This window comes from Danio aesculapii, chromosome 16, assembly GCF_903798145.1.
Source record: "Danio aesculapii chromosome 16, fDanAes4.1, whole genome shotgun sequence".
NCBI lineage: Eukaryota > Metazoa > Chordata > Actinopteri > Cypriniformes > Danionidae > Danio > Danio aesculapii.
The window spans coordinates 43,551,116-43,569,311 of record NC_079450.1 but is presented as its reverse complement, the minus strand read 5'-3'; the positions used below and the strand labels follow the sequence as shown (position 1 = coordinate 43,569,311).

Sequence of the window (18,196 nt, the reverse complement as noted above, 5' to 3'; positions counted from 1 at the left end):
GGAATTATCTTCAATCTCTATTCTTTGATGATATTGCCAAAACTGTGAAACATGTATTCAAACAGTGCTATTTGTTTAGAATAATTTGAGTATAGTTCAGCAAGTTATTTTCTCATTTATCAAATTCAAATAATTTATAAAATTGATAAAGAAATATTCCATTTAATTAGCAAGTAACGCTTAAAATAACGGCAGTTTCCAAATATGCTCACAATACGATAATGAAATAATAGTAATTAATAATGTTAACAACAGTCAAATTGTCTAATATATACAGTTGAAGTCAGAATTATTAGCCCCCCTGAATTATTATCCTACTCCAACCCCCCACCCCCCGTTTTTTTTTTACCCCAATTTATGTTTAACGGAGAGATTTTTTCAGTACATTTCTAAACATAATAGTTTTAATAACTCATTTCTAATAACTGATTTATTTTATCTTTGCGGTGATGACAGTAAATAATATTTGACTAGATATTTTTCAGGACACTTCTATACAGCTTAAAGTGACATTTAAAGGCTTAACTAGGTTATTTAGGGTAACTAGGCAGGCTAGGGTAATTAGGCAAGTTATTGTATAACAATGGTTTGTTCTGTAGACTATCGAAGAAAATATAGCTTAAAGGGGCTAATAATTTTGACCTTAAAATGGTTCTTAAAAAATTTAAAACTGCTTTTATTCTACCCGAAATAAAACAAATAATACTTTCCCCAGTAGAAAAAAAATATTATTAGACATACTGTGAAAACGTCCTTGCTCTGTTAAATATAATTTGGGAAATATATAAAAAAGAAAAAAAAAATGAAAAGGGGGCTAATAATTCTGACTTCAACTGTATGTATAGTAGCTGTGCTCATAACTAATTTACCAGAAAGAAAACTTAGGAAAAGCACATTAAAGATGTGAGGACTTTATTTGCAGAACATAATGTAATCATTCACTACATTAATGTGAAAACACAGTATTTACAGAACAAAACATTTTTGATAAAAAATATTTTAGAATAATTAAAATCAGCTTGTTGAACATATATTCTCTTACACATACATTTATAGAACATCCTGCATTTATATACATCATCAAGTCAACACGTATAGTTTTGTACAATATTAAACAGCAGGGAAATCCCTGGTCAACACACATCACCTAACAATATATGTCAGATGTTTACATTTCCATTTTATTTCTTAAAGCTTTAGAGACTGTAAATTTACACCCAGGTGTTTTTTTTAACTTAGGTGCCTTCAAAATGAAATACCAAAGGAAAAGATAGTGTGGGTACTGATTCGCTGTCCAAATCCACATGAGAAATCAGACTGGCATCACTGCATGTTTGATAGTTGACCACAAAATGTTTACAAATTGTGATTTTTTTTAGATATTAGTTTCAGTCCTGCTCCACTGTAATTGGCCAGATGTGTGTTGGATTGCCTGGTGAAGCGGGGCTTGGCTTTGGATGGGTTCATTTGTGCACCTGTGAGAAGGAATGAATAGAAGGGGTGTATGAACTGTGTGCTCCAGACTTACTGGCTCCACCGAATAAACAGGGAATGCTCGATCAACAACCCGAATCAAACCAGGTCAAACAACCAGCGCAGTGCTACACACGCCTGGACTATTTAACCTCACACTCGCATGCTCCAGCATACAGCTGCAGGCCAATCGGCCCAGATGCTTCAGTTTAGAACTACTGCCTAACCTCCCAATAACAAAACCACCATAAAGTGGACCGTTACTGTACAAAACACAGCTGGGTTCAAGCATCTGCCAACATCCAGAATCCAGTTACAGTCCAGCCAGTGAGGAAAGCTCAAATAAAAAGATTGTCCCCCCAACAAAAAGCATTCATACAAACATATAATTTAATATTATGGTGATTACTTTTATCTACGTGAATATTAATGTCATGGCTATATAAATAATTTAGCTGCAGCCAGCTCTATTAAAGGTATGATTCCCAATTATCCTGACAGCTCAGTTAGGTCCTGTGTGTTAGCAGTGAAACAGTCTTAATACAGGCTGATTATAATACTTGGTATAATTTAAGGTACTTTTACTTTTTAGCAAAAGAAACTGTCAAAATAATAATTGATTTTGTAAGTAAATTTGAACAATTTTAATTAGAAAATGATGGCTGTTTCAACTACTATTAAACAGTAATTTCATGTTTTAAAATGTGTGACAATAAATGTGATAGGGACATTTATTTCATTAACAATTTAAAGCAGTATGTGCATACAAAGAACATTTCTCGATGTGCTGGAGTCAATTTTGATTTTCATCAATATTTATATCTAAGAAATTAGTATATGTAACCTTGCATAACGACTGGCCCTTTGAAGAAAGTAAAAGTATTTTATACTGAATTTCATGAACTCACCGGTGTGCAAAATTTCACCGACACAAAAAAAGTGAGTCTTCCTTATTGACACCCGTCCTTTGAAACCAAAAGAAACAGCTTCATTCATTCTTCCTGCGGCTAATAGTGAGGCAATGAGAGTCACATTGACCATCATTAAGGCACTGTACACTGAGCCATTTACAATAATGATGATCATCTAAGATGATAAATACAATATATATTTATTTATATAGGTATAGTAGAGTATAATATAATAATATTATCAAGGATATACAAATATAGGTCAATACATTTACATGTGTGGGTTACATAAAAGATGCGATAAATGAACAAAACTTAACACACACATACACACACAAATTCATTTAACATTTTGGCGAAAATCAAAGACAAAGTCTGATCTACAGCATCATATTTTGTCTGGTGCAGATAATTGAAATACGCTATGTCACTTCGCTGCTCACCCAGTGTTAAGTGCAATGTATTTAGTGACAGCGAATTAAATGTTTCGGGTCCTGCTTACCTGCTCTGTGTTGATTTGTGTGAGTGGAGTCCGTGTGGAAGCGGGTGGGCTCGTCTGTTTCAGGAGCGCAGGGTGCGTTTCCAACGCCAGCTGCAGGTCCAGAATATAGTCAATGACATGCTGGAGGATTTCCACTTTACTGACTTTCTTATCCTGCGGAATAGTGGGCACCAGGCGTTTGAGTCGGCTGTAGCAGTCGTTCATGTCGTACTGCAGACAGAAAAGATCCTCATCTTCCATTTTGCATCGGCTGCTCTCCGACAAATAACGCAAGGAGAGCTGACTGCAGCTAGAAGGAACCTTATGAGGGCGAACCGGCACGCTGGCCTTCATTGTAATAAATAAAACTACAAAAAGAAAAACGAGAAAGGAAAAAAAGGCGGACGCAACAATACGTTTATTACAAAAACGTATTTTGGTGCACGAAGAAAAAAGAGCGCAGATCTATCCTGACCACATCTCCTCTCAGAGTGTGAACGCACAGTGCAAAACAGCGGATGAGTTATTGTTGGTCACATAGAGGAAAAGGGGAGGCGCCATCCACTCAAGCTTTGACAGTCCTACGCGAGGAAACCGGTCAGTCACGAGCTCTCGTGATGGAGCAGCGCGCGACCTGAAACTGCGCGGAGGGTCTCGAGCACAAACAAGAGGCTGCTGGGTGAAACGTCTAAGTGTGTGTGCGTGCGCGCGCGTCTTTGCTTATCCATTAGTGAATTCATTTATTTGTGTTTCTAGAACATACAAACATATAATGCAACGTTTTTATTCGTTAATTGTGAACAAAATATTATAATGGGCCATAACTTAACTTAATGGGCCAGTTGAATACTTCATTCGGAATTTTAGTATCTAAAATAACCTGTTTTTTTAAGGTCATGTTTTAAAAATGTCACGTAGAAAATATTTTGCATGTTGATTTCAATTATTTCAGTCTAAAATAAAATAAATGACAATAAAACTTATCTGTTTACAGCTTACATTTATGATTGCACCATTTATAAATGATTCAGTTTAATCTTTTTTATTTGTTTGCATTGTTATTTAAAATTAATTAATTAATTTGGTTACTTATGTTAACAACCAATTGGATGTTTCAGTGGTGTTCTCAATACATTTACATCAGGTTCGTTTTTTGGGAAATCTGCAACTCTCACGGAATGTGGCATTATTTATTTAATTAAACAAAAATTATTAGCTAACTAACTTAATTCATAGAGCATATATGAATAAACACTGTACGGCTTTCCAGATTTCTAATTATACTTACAGAAATAATGAATATCTAGTCAAGCATTTGAGTAAAATAATAAAAATAAATCTTCTGTAACTGTCTTTTAAGCATTCTCCAGAAAATGGTTTGTTTATGAAGAGTAGATGACCATGTAGCCTCATTCACTTTCACTTCAGACTGACACTAGTCCAGTTATGTCATTTATTCACAGCAGGCCACATTCAAACATTTTCACAAGGCTTGTGAAGGCAACAAGTTAGAATCTGCTTTGCATTTCCTCTCACTTTAATGCACGCAATTGTGTAATGTTTTGCCATGGAAGACTTTGTATCTGTGTGATATGTATTAGGTAATCATGGGACTTTGTCATGAAAAATTTTACTTGCTTTCTGCAGGTGGGTTGGCCAAACACCCAGCAGCTTAGCAGGTGCAAAGAGTTTGCAAATAGCGCTATTCGTCATGTTCTGAAAAGGGGTCCTCAATACGTAGAGCTTGCGTCCTCCTTTGAAAACAAAACCACTTACGATGCATAAAGCCCTACAATTAGCACATCACAACAAAAATCCTCAGCATTCTATTCTTGTTTAGTCAGAACTTGCTTTGGTTGGTAATACTTTATTTAAAAGGCATTGTTACAGGAATGTTTACCACATCACACATCTTACTCAGTGCCGAGAAGCTTTAAGTGGGTGATGCTATTCAGCAAGCTGTTTAATTATAAATCAAATATTAGATCAACTATTATATTTGTATTTCATAATGCATAAAATGAAGTACAATTTGACTATAACTGCTGCCTTTTAATTATTTGCAAAATAAATTAAAAAAAAAAACAATAGTTAGCCAATTTAAAATCATGTTGTGCACACAAACTGTTTTGTGAACTTGAAGTTCTGTTATTACTGGATATATTTTTTTTGGTGTTAAGCTATGTTAAGCTGCTTTGACACAATCTATTTTGTAAAAGTGCTAACATAAATTGAATTGAATTGGTGTTAGTCCCTGCTCACTGAATGGAGTTTATATAAATTGAGGAGAACACCAGTCTATCTTCTTCATAGACAGCTCTTCAAAAGAGACAAGTGTATGAATCTTTGATGGTAACCTTTCCCAGAATACCTTTCATTCTCTCTGTACTTTCTATTTTAGCCCCCATGCAATAGGATACAACACTCTGTGTCAGCAGGCAGAACCTATAGTGTACAAAATAAAAAAATACATATTTCATTGTAAAATAAACGCTTTGAATGCATAAACATCATGGACCATCTTGTATTTTTGAACATCTTTTTTAAATGTCAAAATACTAGATTCAATATACCACCTTCAATCTGGGGCATGTCTCTAAAGTATATGGAAGAAAGAGTAAATCTTAATTTTATAAACTCATTAACTCTGCTTAACAACTTAAAATATCATCTGCATGCACAATGAATCATAGTAAAAAATATATTCTTCATAAATTTTTTTAAAAATCTAAATGATGCATCACTTGCTTTTGTTCATATCTCAGACAGTTCTACCCATTAAAGTTGAATATTAATGGCAACAGATCTTGGGTTGCTCTACAATTATATTTTTTTTATGACAAGATTTAAAACAAAAAAGAAGTACACTTACTAAAAATACTGACTTTTTTATCTTGCCCTCTCAACAATTCACTCATTACTGTCTGGCTAGTTTAGTTATTACCAATAAAGCCTAGAAATTGGCCATCAATATATTGTAAACTGATAGGTTCATATATTCCTTTCCAGTTACAGTTGAAGTACAGAATTGTTAGCCCCCTTGTTTATTTTTCCCCAATTTCAGTTTAACGGAGAGAAGATTTTCTTTTCTTTTTAGAAACACATTTCTAAACATAATAGTTTTAATAACTCATTTCTAATAACTGACTTATTTTATCTTCGCCATGATGAGAGTAAATAATGTTTTACTAGATATTTTTCAGGACACTTCTATACAGCTTAAAGTCACATTTAAAGGCTTAATTAGGTTAACTAGGCAGGTTAGGGTAATTAGGCAAGTTATTGTATAACGATGGGTTATTCTGAAGACTATCGAAAAAAATATAACTTAAAGGGGCTAATAATATTGACCTTAAAATAGTTTAAAAAAATTTAAAATTGCTTTTATTCTAGCCAAAATAAAACAAATGGGACTTTCTCCAGAAGAAAAAACATTATCATACTGTGAATCATACCTGCCAACACTCCCGTTTTTCCTGGGAGTCTCCCGTATTTCAGACCCATCTTCCACCCACCTCCCATATTGTTCTGTCTCCCGGAAAACTCCCAGAATCCCCCCCTCCCCCTACCCTCAACTTTTTTGTTCAGTACCCATGCGCACAGACCCCAACGCGCAACCATCTTCATACCTGCTGCCCACTGCTGTTGCAATTTCTAGCCAAGAATTATTGGTCATCTGGTTCTACTTTTCCCTATGATCACGCATGGACGGATCATAAAGAAGATGTGTGTACAGTCATACCTATTTTAGACAAAATCTCTTCAAAGTGTTTCATATTTAACTCAAATCAAATGCGGCGCCGCGCGAACTGTTCACCTGAGTCTCAAAACATTTTGTGAGCTCCGGCAGCCGAAATCATGACGCGCGCACCTAAATCGAATTTCCGCAAACACAGCGATGACGTCACATTCGCCGCGCGCAGTGAATTCAATAACAGAAAGCTGATTGGTATCAAGGTTATAATAGTTTTGGATTTTTCGTTAGTTTTAGTAAGTTGACTTTTTGTTTTCAAAATTCAGTTAGTTTTAATTAGATTTAAAGGGCAGATTTACTAGTTTTTATTGGTTTACATATTTTGAAATGACTTAGTTTAGTTTTTATTAGTTTCAGTATTAGTTTTAGTTTTTTTTTCTAAATGAGGATATTTGTTTAGGTGCAAGATTCAAAATCAACAGGATAAATATTGTATAATAAAAACTCAGTAATACATTTTTTGAAACATGTATTTAGAGAACACATGAACACTATCATCTACCACAACCATCTACCCATCCTCAAATTCAAATACAACAGCCCACAAGATAGCAGCCCTAAGTACAATATGTGTGCAAGGCTGCTTCTGAGGTTAGACACACAGTAGTGATAGGAAGTTCAGATTTTAATGCGGATGTTAAGACTCAACATTATGTACTTAGCAATAGTAATTTCAATCAGTTAAAACATCACCATGATCTGACAAATGTCTTACAGTAAAGTTTTGCAACCCAACTGAAGCACGATTCACTTATTTAAATTCCATTACGATTGTCTATTATGAAATAAACTTACGTTTTTACACTACAGTTGTTCAAGTTTAGTTCAATCACACAGCAGGTTGTACTGTTTGTGTTTGGTTCACTGAATCACGCATGCGCAGTATTATCGGTTCACCACTTCTCAATGTAACTTTACTGTTCTAATAACTGAATGAGACTATATATTGGATTATTTAGAGTCAGAGGGGGTATTAGGCTTGTTAAAAAGTAAGTAGTTTGAGGATAAGTGCTTACTGGAGACGCAAATCGTTTCAAATGATTCAGTTCGACTTGGTGAACTACTGTAGTTCAACCGGTTCACTTAGAAGATCCGGTTAAAAAGATTAGTTCGCGATCACAATACAGAAAAAAACCCATTATTGGGCACAAATGTGTTAAAGTAATAGTTTAAAGTGTCTGTATTTGATACGATCACTGTGCTGCTGTCTTGTCCCCTCATAGTTTTTGTCGCGGGAGCAACAGCGAGGATGACTGGAGGAGAACCGGCTCGATCTGGCCAATGGCAGCAGGACTATAGACTCCGAGGTGCAAAAGGGTCAAACACCTGCAGCACGAATTATATTTACTTCTAAAAGGCTTACAGTAAGATTATGTATTAAGTACATTCACAAATACGAAAACGAAGGAGGTTTTTGCTATAATTTTAGTTAGTTTCAGTTAGTTTTGTATGTACACAATACAATTTCAGTTAGTTCTAGTTTTTTTTAAAAACTTGTTTTTATTTATTTATTTTTTAGCTAACGACAATTATTTTCCATGTTAGTTTTCATTTTTTCGTTTGTTTTCATTACTATAATAACCTTGGTCGGTATAGGGCATGTCGGTCTCATTTGTAGTTGTAGTACTGCAAATTACAGTTGGACTAGTGAAATAAAGAACTACAATACCACGAAAACCAACAAAAAAGAATTTAAATGAGCATTAGATGTGGTGTTACTTGGACATTGGAAAAAAATAAGACCTGTGCAAGAATATTTAAGACCTAGAACAGCGAATTTAAGACTTTTTAAGGCCTTAAATTTCGAATTTTAAAATTTTAGACTTTTTAAGACCCCACGGAAACCCTGCTGGTGATGAGCAGTGCCTGGTGTTCTCCAAAAGTAGTACCTGGTGTTCTCCAAACGTAACGCCTGGCATTCACTCCAAAGAGTTCTATTTTAGTCTCATCAGACCAGAGAATTTTGTTTCTTATGGTCTGAGAGTAGTGGTGCAGTAGGTAATGCTGTCACCTCACAGCAGGAAGGTCGCTGGTTCGAGCCTCGGCTGGGTCAGTTAGTGTTTCTGTGTGGAGTTTGCATGTTCTCTCTGCGTTCGCGTGGGTTTCCTTCGGGTGCTCCGGTTTTCCCCACAGTCCAAAGACATGCGGTACAGGTGAATTGGGAAGGCTAAATTGTCCATAGTGTGAATGAGTGTGTATGGATGTTTCCCAGAGATGGGTTGTGGCTGGAAGGGCATCCGCTGCATAAAACACGTGCTGGATAAGTTGGCAGTTCATTCCGCTGTGGTGACCCCGGATTAATAAAGGGACTAAGCCGAAAAGAAAATGAATGAATGAATGAATGGACTGAGAGTCCTTCAGATGCCTTTTGGCAAATTCTAGACGGAGAGTGGCTTCTGTCTGTCCACTCTACCATACAGGCCTGATTAATGAATTGCTGCACAGATGGTTGTCCTTCTGTAAGGTTCTCCTCTTTCCACAGAAGAATGCTGGAGCTCAGACAGAGTGACCATCGGGTTATTGATCACCTTCCTGACTAAGGCCCTTTTCCCCAATCACTCATCTTAGATGGCCATCTAATGTATACATGGAAGAGCCCCATGTATACATGGAAGAGTCTCATTCGAGGGATTCAGAGGTGTCTGGTGCCCTTCATTCGAGGGATTCAGAGGTGTCTGTTGCCTGCAATTCGAGGAGTTCATAGGGATCTGGCGCCCACCATTCGAGGATACAGAGGGTTCTGGTGGCATCATGGACTCTGGTGGTGGCAGCTCCGGTGGTGGCAGCAGCTCTGGTAACTCAGGTGGTGGTGGCCATTCTTGTGAAAGACCCCCCGAGGACCATAACTAATAAGGGTGGATTTCAATAGTTTGTTAAGTCCATTATAAAAAAAGTCAATAATTAAACAGTCCGGGAGAGTAGTAATGACCAGAAGCTCACTGATATGGTCCTCAAGGGAATTGAGACCTTGCTGTAGCCTGACGAGACATCCTGCTGGAATCATGTATGTGGGTGAGTCTTCTGTAATGTGAAGCAGATGCTGACAACAGGGTGCGGATCCAAACGAAGGTTTATTAAACAGAGATAGTCAAGCAAGCAATGGTCAACACAGGGGCAAACAGATGCATACATGCAAGTCCAGAATCGTGGTCACAAACAGGCGGAAGGTCAAAAGGTAGGCAGCATACAGGAATAAACAATAAAACAAGGCAATAGTCGAATGCGGCAAAACACTGCAACCGCTAGATCGCTGATAATCATAACACCGGCCTTGTTGCATGTCCAAGGGGACAGCACTATCCCAATGGTCAGTGTTCATTTGAAGAGCTTAGTTACTTACCTCTCCTTTTCTCTAGTAATCCCCAGTGTCTGCATCTCTCTCATAGTGTTGGTCTCTCCTGGTTCCCTGTCTGGTCCTCATCTGGTCTCCATGTGTGGGGTTCTCAGTGCTTCTGTTTCTAAGTCAGCGTGCTAGAACAGTCCATGAGTCAAGTCATCTCCTGGATATCCTATTCTAAACTGTTTATTGATCTCGATATATTGGCTCACTGGTTCCCATTCCCTTTTAATGACATTACCTGCATATTTGTACTATTGACATATTTCATACTATCATAGTCTCCGTTATTGATTGGAGCTTTAAACATGGGTTCAATTAATGCACCCAATAACTTTTGATTTGGAAACCCTGAAATAAAAAATATGTAAAAAAAATTTGCAAGTGTGCTGTGTGAATAGATGTATACAGTAGGTGAGAGTTCAAAGTGACTATTACCGCCGGTCCTTATACCGCCGCCGTTTGAAATAACTGCTGCTCTGTTTTTAGTGTAGGACCGCAGTTTGTGAAAAAGCCGCCAGGGGGCGCAAAGGGACGGGATGCGAACGGAAAGAAATAGCCTTTACAGCAGCTTTAAATATGCTACTGTGCTTGTAAATGATATTAAACAATAGGTCAAAGCATTATAAGTCCTTCATTAATCATTTAAAATTTGTTAACACACTTTATTGTAAACTTTTTAAGTGCAAAGAGGACTCGTTTTGGAATTGAAGAAATAAAAGACAACTAACATGACACACACATTCAATACAAATAAGTAGTCTTAAATAAATAAATAAAGCAGTCTTTTAGCCTGCTTTTAGTGTTTGCCGTTTTGATAGGACTAAGACAAGACTTTTTCATTTATGTTTTTATTTATGTTTTTATTTACATTTTCGTTGTTGATTATATTTTACTATCTTATTTTATGTCTGAATTATTGTACATAATAATAAACGAATAATGAAAATAAATTAATAATGAAAATATGCCTAAATAAATAATTTATTTAAAGATATTGCTGCGAAACACTGAGAAACGGTCAGGGGCATGGTCTAAAGAGCTTAAGTTGAATGCTGCTTCATCAAAAGCAAAAAAAATAAATTGACCTACCTTAAGCAGATCACTAAAAGTATAATAAAAATAATTTTTTGCTCTCTCTCTCTCTCTCTCTCTCTCTCTCTCTCTGTATATATATATATATATATATATATATATATATATATATATATATATAAAATTATGTAATTATTTAATAATATATAATTATAAATATATTCTTAATAAACTTCCCAGCCACAAATATTAAAAAAACACAACTTGTATCAAAACTGGGCGAGGATTAGAAAGAATACGATGCTTGTTATATAATTTAAAATGTTATTCCTCTTGTCCAATTTCTTCATGCACATTTTTTCACTCGCTACTCTGCCAGGAACTTCGCCGCTAGAGAGCACCTTCAAAAATCTCAATCTCATGGCTCATTCTTCACGAATATAGAATTAAAATAATGGCGCGTTAGGTTCATTGTGCATCCCGCGGGTGCAACCAACAAGAGTTGTGCATTTTAGTTTAACTTTTTGAGCGTTAAAAGCAGTTCGGTGTTAGTTTTTATTTAAATATATCAAGCCGAAACTAAACAGCGCATTCTCTCCGCCTCCTCGTTCATAACCAGCGGGACCGGGACGCACTGCTGAAGCAGGCAATAGAGAAACTCCGTCATTCATCATAATCTTAGCTGATGTTTCGGAGTCGAAAGAATATATTAAAGAGAAATGTTCTTTTAACAGTCCCTATATATTTAATCTTTTTCTTTCTTTTTTTTAAAAATCTTTTTCTTTCTTTTTTTCCTGTCATTTCTCTTCAGCAAATGATATTTTTTAAAGCTGCTTGATTCTTTTAAAACCGAAAGCAGAGCCCGTCAATTGGTGTTTTTCCATAAGATACGTTTATCCTACGATAATTTATCCTCTGATCCTTTTGCATAAAGGTTTTAATAAAAAAAAAAACAGGTCACTTAATTACTTTTGATGTGCTAAAATATTTGTTAAACGAATGTTATTTTAAAAAAAGCATATGCACATATGCACAAATTACAATTGTAAAATAGTCTAAAATGCATGGTCTAATCAGAAATAAAGGAAATTAGTTATATTTAATGCATAAAATAGGCTAGCCTTTTTATAAATAGAGTTTAATTGAATTGAAACTTTTAATTGCATTTTAACGTCCTGTATAAATAATAAAAGTTGCATCAGATTGACGAAAAAACGAATATTAATACCTGCAAACAGGGCCACGGTTACTTTTTTTTCACTGACTGGCATGACTGGCAAATGCGTCAGAAAAAAAAACTGCTGAATCTCTGCAAATATTTGGTTAACTTATAAAACAAATGTCTGGTTTAGTGATGTTAGTAATGCATAGAAAAATGCAAAGCAGAATTCTCCTGAGCTCATTAAACCACTGATGACAGCGACGGAATCACTGGCCCACCACGTTCTTACGAACATATTTTATTTATTAAAGGTATTATTTCATTGACCTGAACATAACCATTTATAATATAATTACTAACCCATTGTCTAAAGCAGGCAACACTCTATTCAGCTATGTTCTGTGTTTTTACTCAATCATTGGTTATGTAGACCACTTTGACTAAAATATCAAAAAGTTCAAACGCTTTGATTAAACTAAAGCGAAACTGAGCGATCAATGGATGTTTGTCGTAAAGATTGATAATATAGGCTGCTCTTTTTTTTTTGATCATACAGTTAACAAAGATTCAATATTCGAAACTGAATATTTCACTTTTATTTTATTTATATTACCATTGTATTTAACAGACAGTTTGTGTTTTGGCCGCGGCATATAGCGGACCCTGAGGCACATCGCTTCACTTCAGTTTATTAGTTATTCTTGTTTATTTTGTAAATAACTGACCAACAAAAACTAAGGTACAAATTGTACAAAACAAAATTCGTTCAAAGAAAATTTTTCTTCCGACGAAAATATATATAATTAATATATATTTTTGTGCGTCTCCATCCGCTACACTGTGCAGTGTTTGTTTTGCTCCACGGGAAAAAGGATTTAATTAATGCTCCCGTAATTGCTGCTACACAAACCCCTGCGATATATTAGCTACATATTTTTATAAATGTCTTTACACAAAATTACTATATGCTAAAGCCTACTTTAAATAAGTCAAAATATATGCGATTGTTGACTCATCACCGTGGTCACAGCATGCTTCTGTTAGCTTCTGTAAAAAAAGACATTTGACCAGCCTTTTAGCAAAGCCTATATTATTATACTGATATTCCTGTGCCAGATTGACACTGTACATTAAACTGAGAATAGTTTAACTACTTCACAACACTCCATCACCTGAACTCAGCGCGAGGGCAAAGGAGAAAAGTGCAGCGCTGAGGTAAAATCATATTCTCAAGTCATAATCTTTAAAATAATTATAAATTATAAATAAAAGTATTCTTATTATTATACATTATTTTTATATACATATTATTATTCTTATATACATATTATTATTCTTCTAAATAATCTTAAATGTAACTGGAAAACAATGTTAAGACAACTCGAGTGATGCTAAGATCATTTAAGAAATTACTTTTGCATAAATATTAATTTCATTTTAATGAAATTCTATTGACAATTCAAATAAATACAGACTTGACACATGGCAGATAATTAGGTTTGTTAAGTCTTACCTCCCTGACTCGTCATCCCTCCTTTTTGCTTCATACAAAAAATCTATCAGGAGGCATGCTTAGTAAGATCACCATCATATTGTTTAAACTTTAGTTTTGTCCACTTGCAACACAAAAAAAGCTGTTATGCTGGTTTTACAACGCATGAGCAGCGCGTAACAAGCAGGTAGCCGTTTTTTTTGGCGTGCATGTCTACTACCGGGACTCTCAGAGCAGCGCCTGCAAGAGGCGCGCCTGTTCTTTGCGCACATGCGGAGATGCGTCAGTTTGCTTATTGATTTAAAAACTTGGTATTATTTATTAATGTGTTATTAATGTGTTTTTGTGTTCTTTTGTGTTCTTGTGTTATCTGTCCTTAAGCGCGCATATAGTCGAACATTTCTGCTCGACATCGGTAGAAACAAACTTCACAAGTTAAACTCCGCGGACACTGATGAGCTGCAAGATCTCGGCTTGCTACGGATGCCTACCCATCCTCCGACCCCCACCTCACCACCTCGCCCACAATGGATGCGCTTTAAGCGGCGCGAGAGGAAGCAGAAGAGGGGTAAGCGCGGGGGTATCCGAACAAGGCTAGCGGCTAACCCCCACAAACCCACTATCCCCTCCATCATTCTATAGCGAACGTACGCTCGCTAGACAACAAACTGGACTACATCCGTCTACTTCGTTCATCACATAGTACTGTAAAGGACTGTTGTGCTTTTGTGTTTACGGAAACTGCACATTAGTGAGCAGCAGACAGCCCACCCCGATGCTCGAGTGACGTCACTGTCACCGGACGGTAGCTTTGCTGCGCTTGTTTGGAGTTCGCTGCGTTTGTTTGGAGTTTAGATTCGCAATTTACATATTTATCATAAAATACCTCCTCATTTACTAAATATTTATCTCTCCTACTTGGGGTGAACAATCCCCTAACACACTCTTACAAACAAATCTACTTTTAAACGTTCTGTCTCTCGAGCATCCGCTTGGTGTTTGTAGCTTTAGCCTGCTAGCACCGCTGGTCAGCTAAAGCTACCAACCTCTTTCATTCACTTATTTTCTCACTTTCTGGCTTTGCTCTTCACCTTGTACAATGTCGCTTGCGTGTCTGTCCTTGAGTGCAGGAGAGGCATCGATGGAGGCGCTGGAGCTGGAGCTGGAAGCGGTGGAGTCCCAGATTCGCTCGCTGGAGACGAAGCGAGAGGGCATCAGGGCTCTGCTCTTAACCCGTACTCGCTCGTCTGAGGTAAGTGTTCGATACAACGACAATCTCCCAGTTTCCTCAACCCCGTGCGCTTCTCTGTCCAGGCCCAGCGCACCGAGGACGCGGTTCGCCCAGGCGTCGTTCACGCCGACACCCGGCTACCACGGCCCCTGGGTGCAGCCGCGTAAGGTGCTTACCAGGTCCCGGGGCAGAACGTCTCCTCCTCCGGTGTTCGAGATCCCCACGGAGAACCGCTTCGCCCCTCTCCGCGAGACGGGTCGCGATGTTGCCATCATTGGCGACTCAATCGTGCGCCACGTCCGCTCCACTTCCTCCAAAGGTAACAAAGTACGCACTTTCTGCTTCCCTGGTGCCCGAGTTAAGAATATTTCTGCACAGATACCTACTATCCTGAGCGCTGCCGAGAGCCTCGGTGCCGTCGTCCTCCACGTGGGGACGAACGACACCGGGCTCCGGCAGACGGAGATCCTGAAGAAGGACTTCAGGAGCCTGATCGAGACGGTTCGACGCACCTCGCCCGCCACGCAGATCATCGTTTCTGGACCGCTTCCTACCTACCGCCGAGGAAATGAAAGGTTCAGTAGACTTTTTGCTCTGAATGAATGGCTATTAACATGGTGTGAAGAACAGAAATTGCTCTTTGCCAATAACTGGAATCTTTTCTGGGAGCGTCCTAGGCTTTTCCGCGCTGACGGGCTGCACCCCAGTCGAGCTGGAGCTGAACTCCTGTCGGACAACATCTCCAGAACACTTCGCTCTATCTGACTAGTAAGTAAAAATTCACAAAATTCACAATTTAGCCACACAGACTCCTATTCGTCCCACATAAATATCAGTAATGCATACCTAGCTAACCACATAGAGACTGTGTCTGTTCCTCGTATTATTAGATCAAGAAACAAACGTACTGTGTGCTCCAGAAATAATCTATTAAGAATTAAACCAGAAAAAACACTAAAAAGTGAAAATACAAATTTCATGAAGCTTGGTCTCCTAAACATCAGGTCACTAGCGCCTAAAGCACTTATCATAAATGAAATAATAACAGATAACAATCTTAATGCACTCTGTCTCACTGAAACCTGGCTGAAACAAAACGACTATATTAGTTTAAATGAGGCAACTCCTCCAGGATTCTTATATAAGCATGAGGCTCGTCAAACTGGTCGTGGTGGTGGAGTCGCGTCAATCTTTAGTGATATTCTTAATGTTAATCAGAGAAACGAACTTATGTTTAGCTCCTTTGAAGTACTAGCGCTTAATGTTGTCCTTCCAAACACTATGCAAAAACCTATGTTATCCCTCGCTCTAATCACCATATATAGACCCACAGGACCCTATGTCAATTTTCTAAAAGAGTTTTCTGATTTTATCTCTGACTTACTAGTTAAAACTGATAAAATACTAATTGTAGGAGACTTTAACATCCACATAGATGACGCTAACGACACATTAGGGCTCGCGTTTATGGACTTGCTGGTCTCACTAGGAATAAAGCAAAATGTTATTGGTCCAACCCATCGCCTAAAGCATACACTAGATCTAATTCTGTCTTATGGAATTGAGGTCATTGATGTAAACATTATACCACAAAGTGATGATATTACAGACCACTACCTCTTACTATATAAGCTGTGTTTACCTGAAATTAGCAGATCCGCTCCGATATATCGCCCTAGTAGAACTATTGTTCCATCCACTAAAGATGAATTTATAAATAACTTACCTGATCTTTCTCTACTTCGAATAGCACCCGCAAACACAAATGACCTTGATGTAGTAACCAGCAGTATGGATGCCATCTTTACTAGCACTCTAAATACTGTGGCACCCATCAAACTAAAAAAGGCTAGAGAGAATAAAACTACACCGTGGTATAATAGTCAAACCCGCGCTCTCAAAACAGCAACCCGTGCCCTGCAACGTAAATGGAAAAAAACTAATTTAGAAGTATTTAGAATTGCATACAAAGACAGTATGTCCAGCTATAGGAGGGCTTTAAAATCTGCCAGGGCTGAGCACCTCCGCAAACTGATAGAAAATAATCATAACAATCCTAGATTCTTATTTAACACCATTGCTAAATTAACAAATAATCGGTCATCTTTGGAACAAAACGTTCCACCGCAAATTAGTAGTGATGACTTCATGAATTTTTTTCAGTGATAAAATAGAAGGCTTTAGACAGAAAATAGGAGATATTAAACTTTCTGCACCGCCTTATACTTCAGATCCAGTAAACACGTCTCTGAATCTAAATAAACTACAGTGCTTTAAAATCATAAAACAGGAAGAGCTAGACAAAATTATAAATTGCTCTAAATCAGCTACGTGTATATTGGACCCAAATCCAACAAAGTTATTGAAAGAATTGCTACCTGTTATAGGAGAACCTCTTCTTAACATTATCAACTCTTCTTTATCTTTAGGACATGTTCCAAATCCTTACAAGTTAGCTGTTATTAAACCTATTATTAAGAAACCACAACTGGACCCCAGCAACTTAGCTAATTATAGGCCTATTTCTAACCTTTCATTTATATCTAAAATACTAGAAAAAGTTGTTTCTGCTCAATTATGCTCCTTTCTGCAGACCAACAATGTTTTTGAAGTGTTTCAGTCAGGTTTCAGAGCTCATCACAGTACAGAAACTGCATTAGTGAAAATTACCAACGATTTACTCTTAGCTGCTGACCAAGGGTGCATCTCGCTATTAGTTCTACTCGATCTTAGTGCGGCATTTGACACCATTGACCATGGTATCCTTATTAATCACTTAAAGTCTACAGGTGTCCAGGGACATGCCCTACAATGGTTTAAGTCATACTTATCTGACCGTTACCAGTTTGTGAATATTAATGGACAGCCTTCACAAATCAGCCCAGTAAAATACGGGGTGCCTCAAGGATCCGTTTTAGGCCCTTTGCTGTTTACAATATACATGCTACCCCTGGGAGACATTATTAGAAGACATGGGATCAGCTTTCACTGCTATGCAGATAATACTCAATTATATATTTCAACTAAACCTGACGAGACGTCTAATCTGTCCAAGCTAACTGAGTGTATTAAAGATGTTAAAGACTGGATGACCAACAATTATCTTCTCTTAAACTCAGACAAAACAGAATTATTACTTATTGGGCCAAAATCCTGTACACAGCAGATCTCACAACTCGACCTACAATTAGAGGGATACAAAGTTAGCGTTAGCTCTACTATAAAAGATCTGGGTGTCATATTAGACAGCAATTTAACTTTTAAAAATCATATATCCCATGTCACAAAAACTGCTTTCTTTCATCTGAGAAATATCGCTA

The 18,196-nt window shown here is 37.2% G+C and overlaps 2 protein-coding genes across 2 annotated transcripts; one reads left to right on the top strand and one right to left on the bottom strand.

Moving 5' to 3' along the window:
- Positions 1-332: 332 nt before the first annotated feature.
- id4 (inhibitor of DNA binding 4) lies at positions 333-3,556 on the bottom strand. Its single transcript, XM_056475518.1, has 2 exons — positions 2,887-3,556; positions 333-1,475 (listed from the first exon to the last, which is right to left on the bottom strand). The coding sequence occupies exons 1-2, from the start codon at positions 3,217-3,219 to the stop codon at positions 1,464-1,466; spliced, it is 345 nt and encodes a 114-aa protein (XP_056331493.1). The 5' UTR covers positions 3,220-3,556; the 3' UTR covers positions 333-1,463.
- A 10,476-nt stretch (positions 3,557-14,032) lies between these two features.
- Positions 14,033-15,888, top strand: LOC130243888 (uncharacterized). The gene is made up of 2 exons (XM_056476191.1): positions 14,033-14,213; positions 14,776-15,888. Exons 1-2 carry the CDS (start codon positions 14,129-14,131, stop codon positions 15,639-15,641), a joined length of 951 nt encoding a protein of 316 aa, XP_056332166.1. The 5' UTR covers positions 14,033-14,128; the 3' UTR covers positions 15,642-15,888.
- Positions 15,889-18,196: the final 2,308 nt, after the last annotated feature.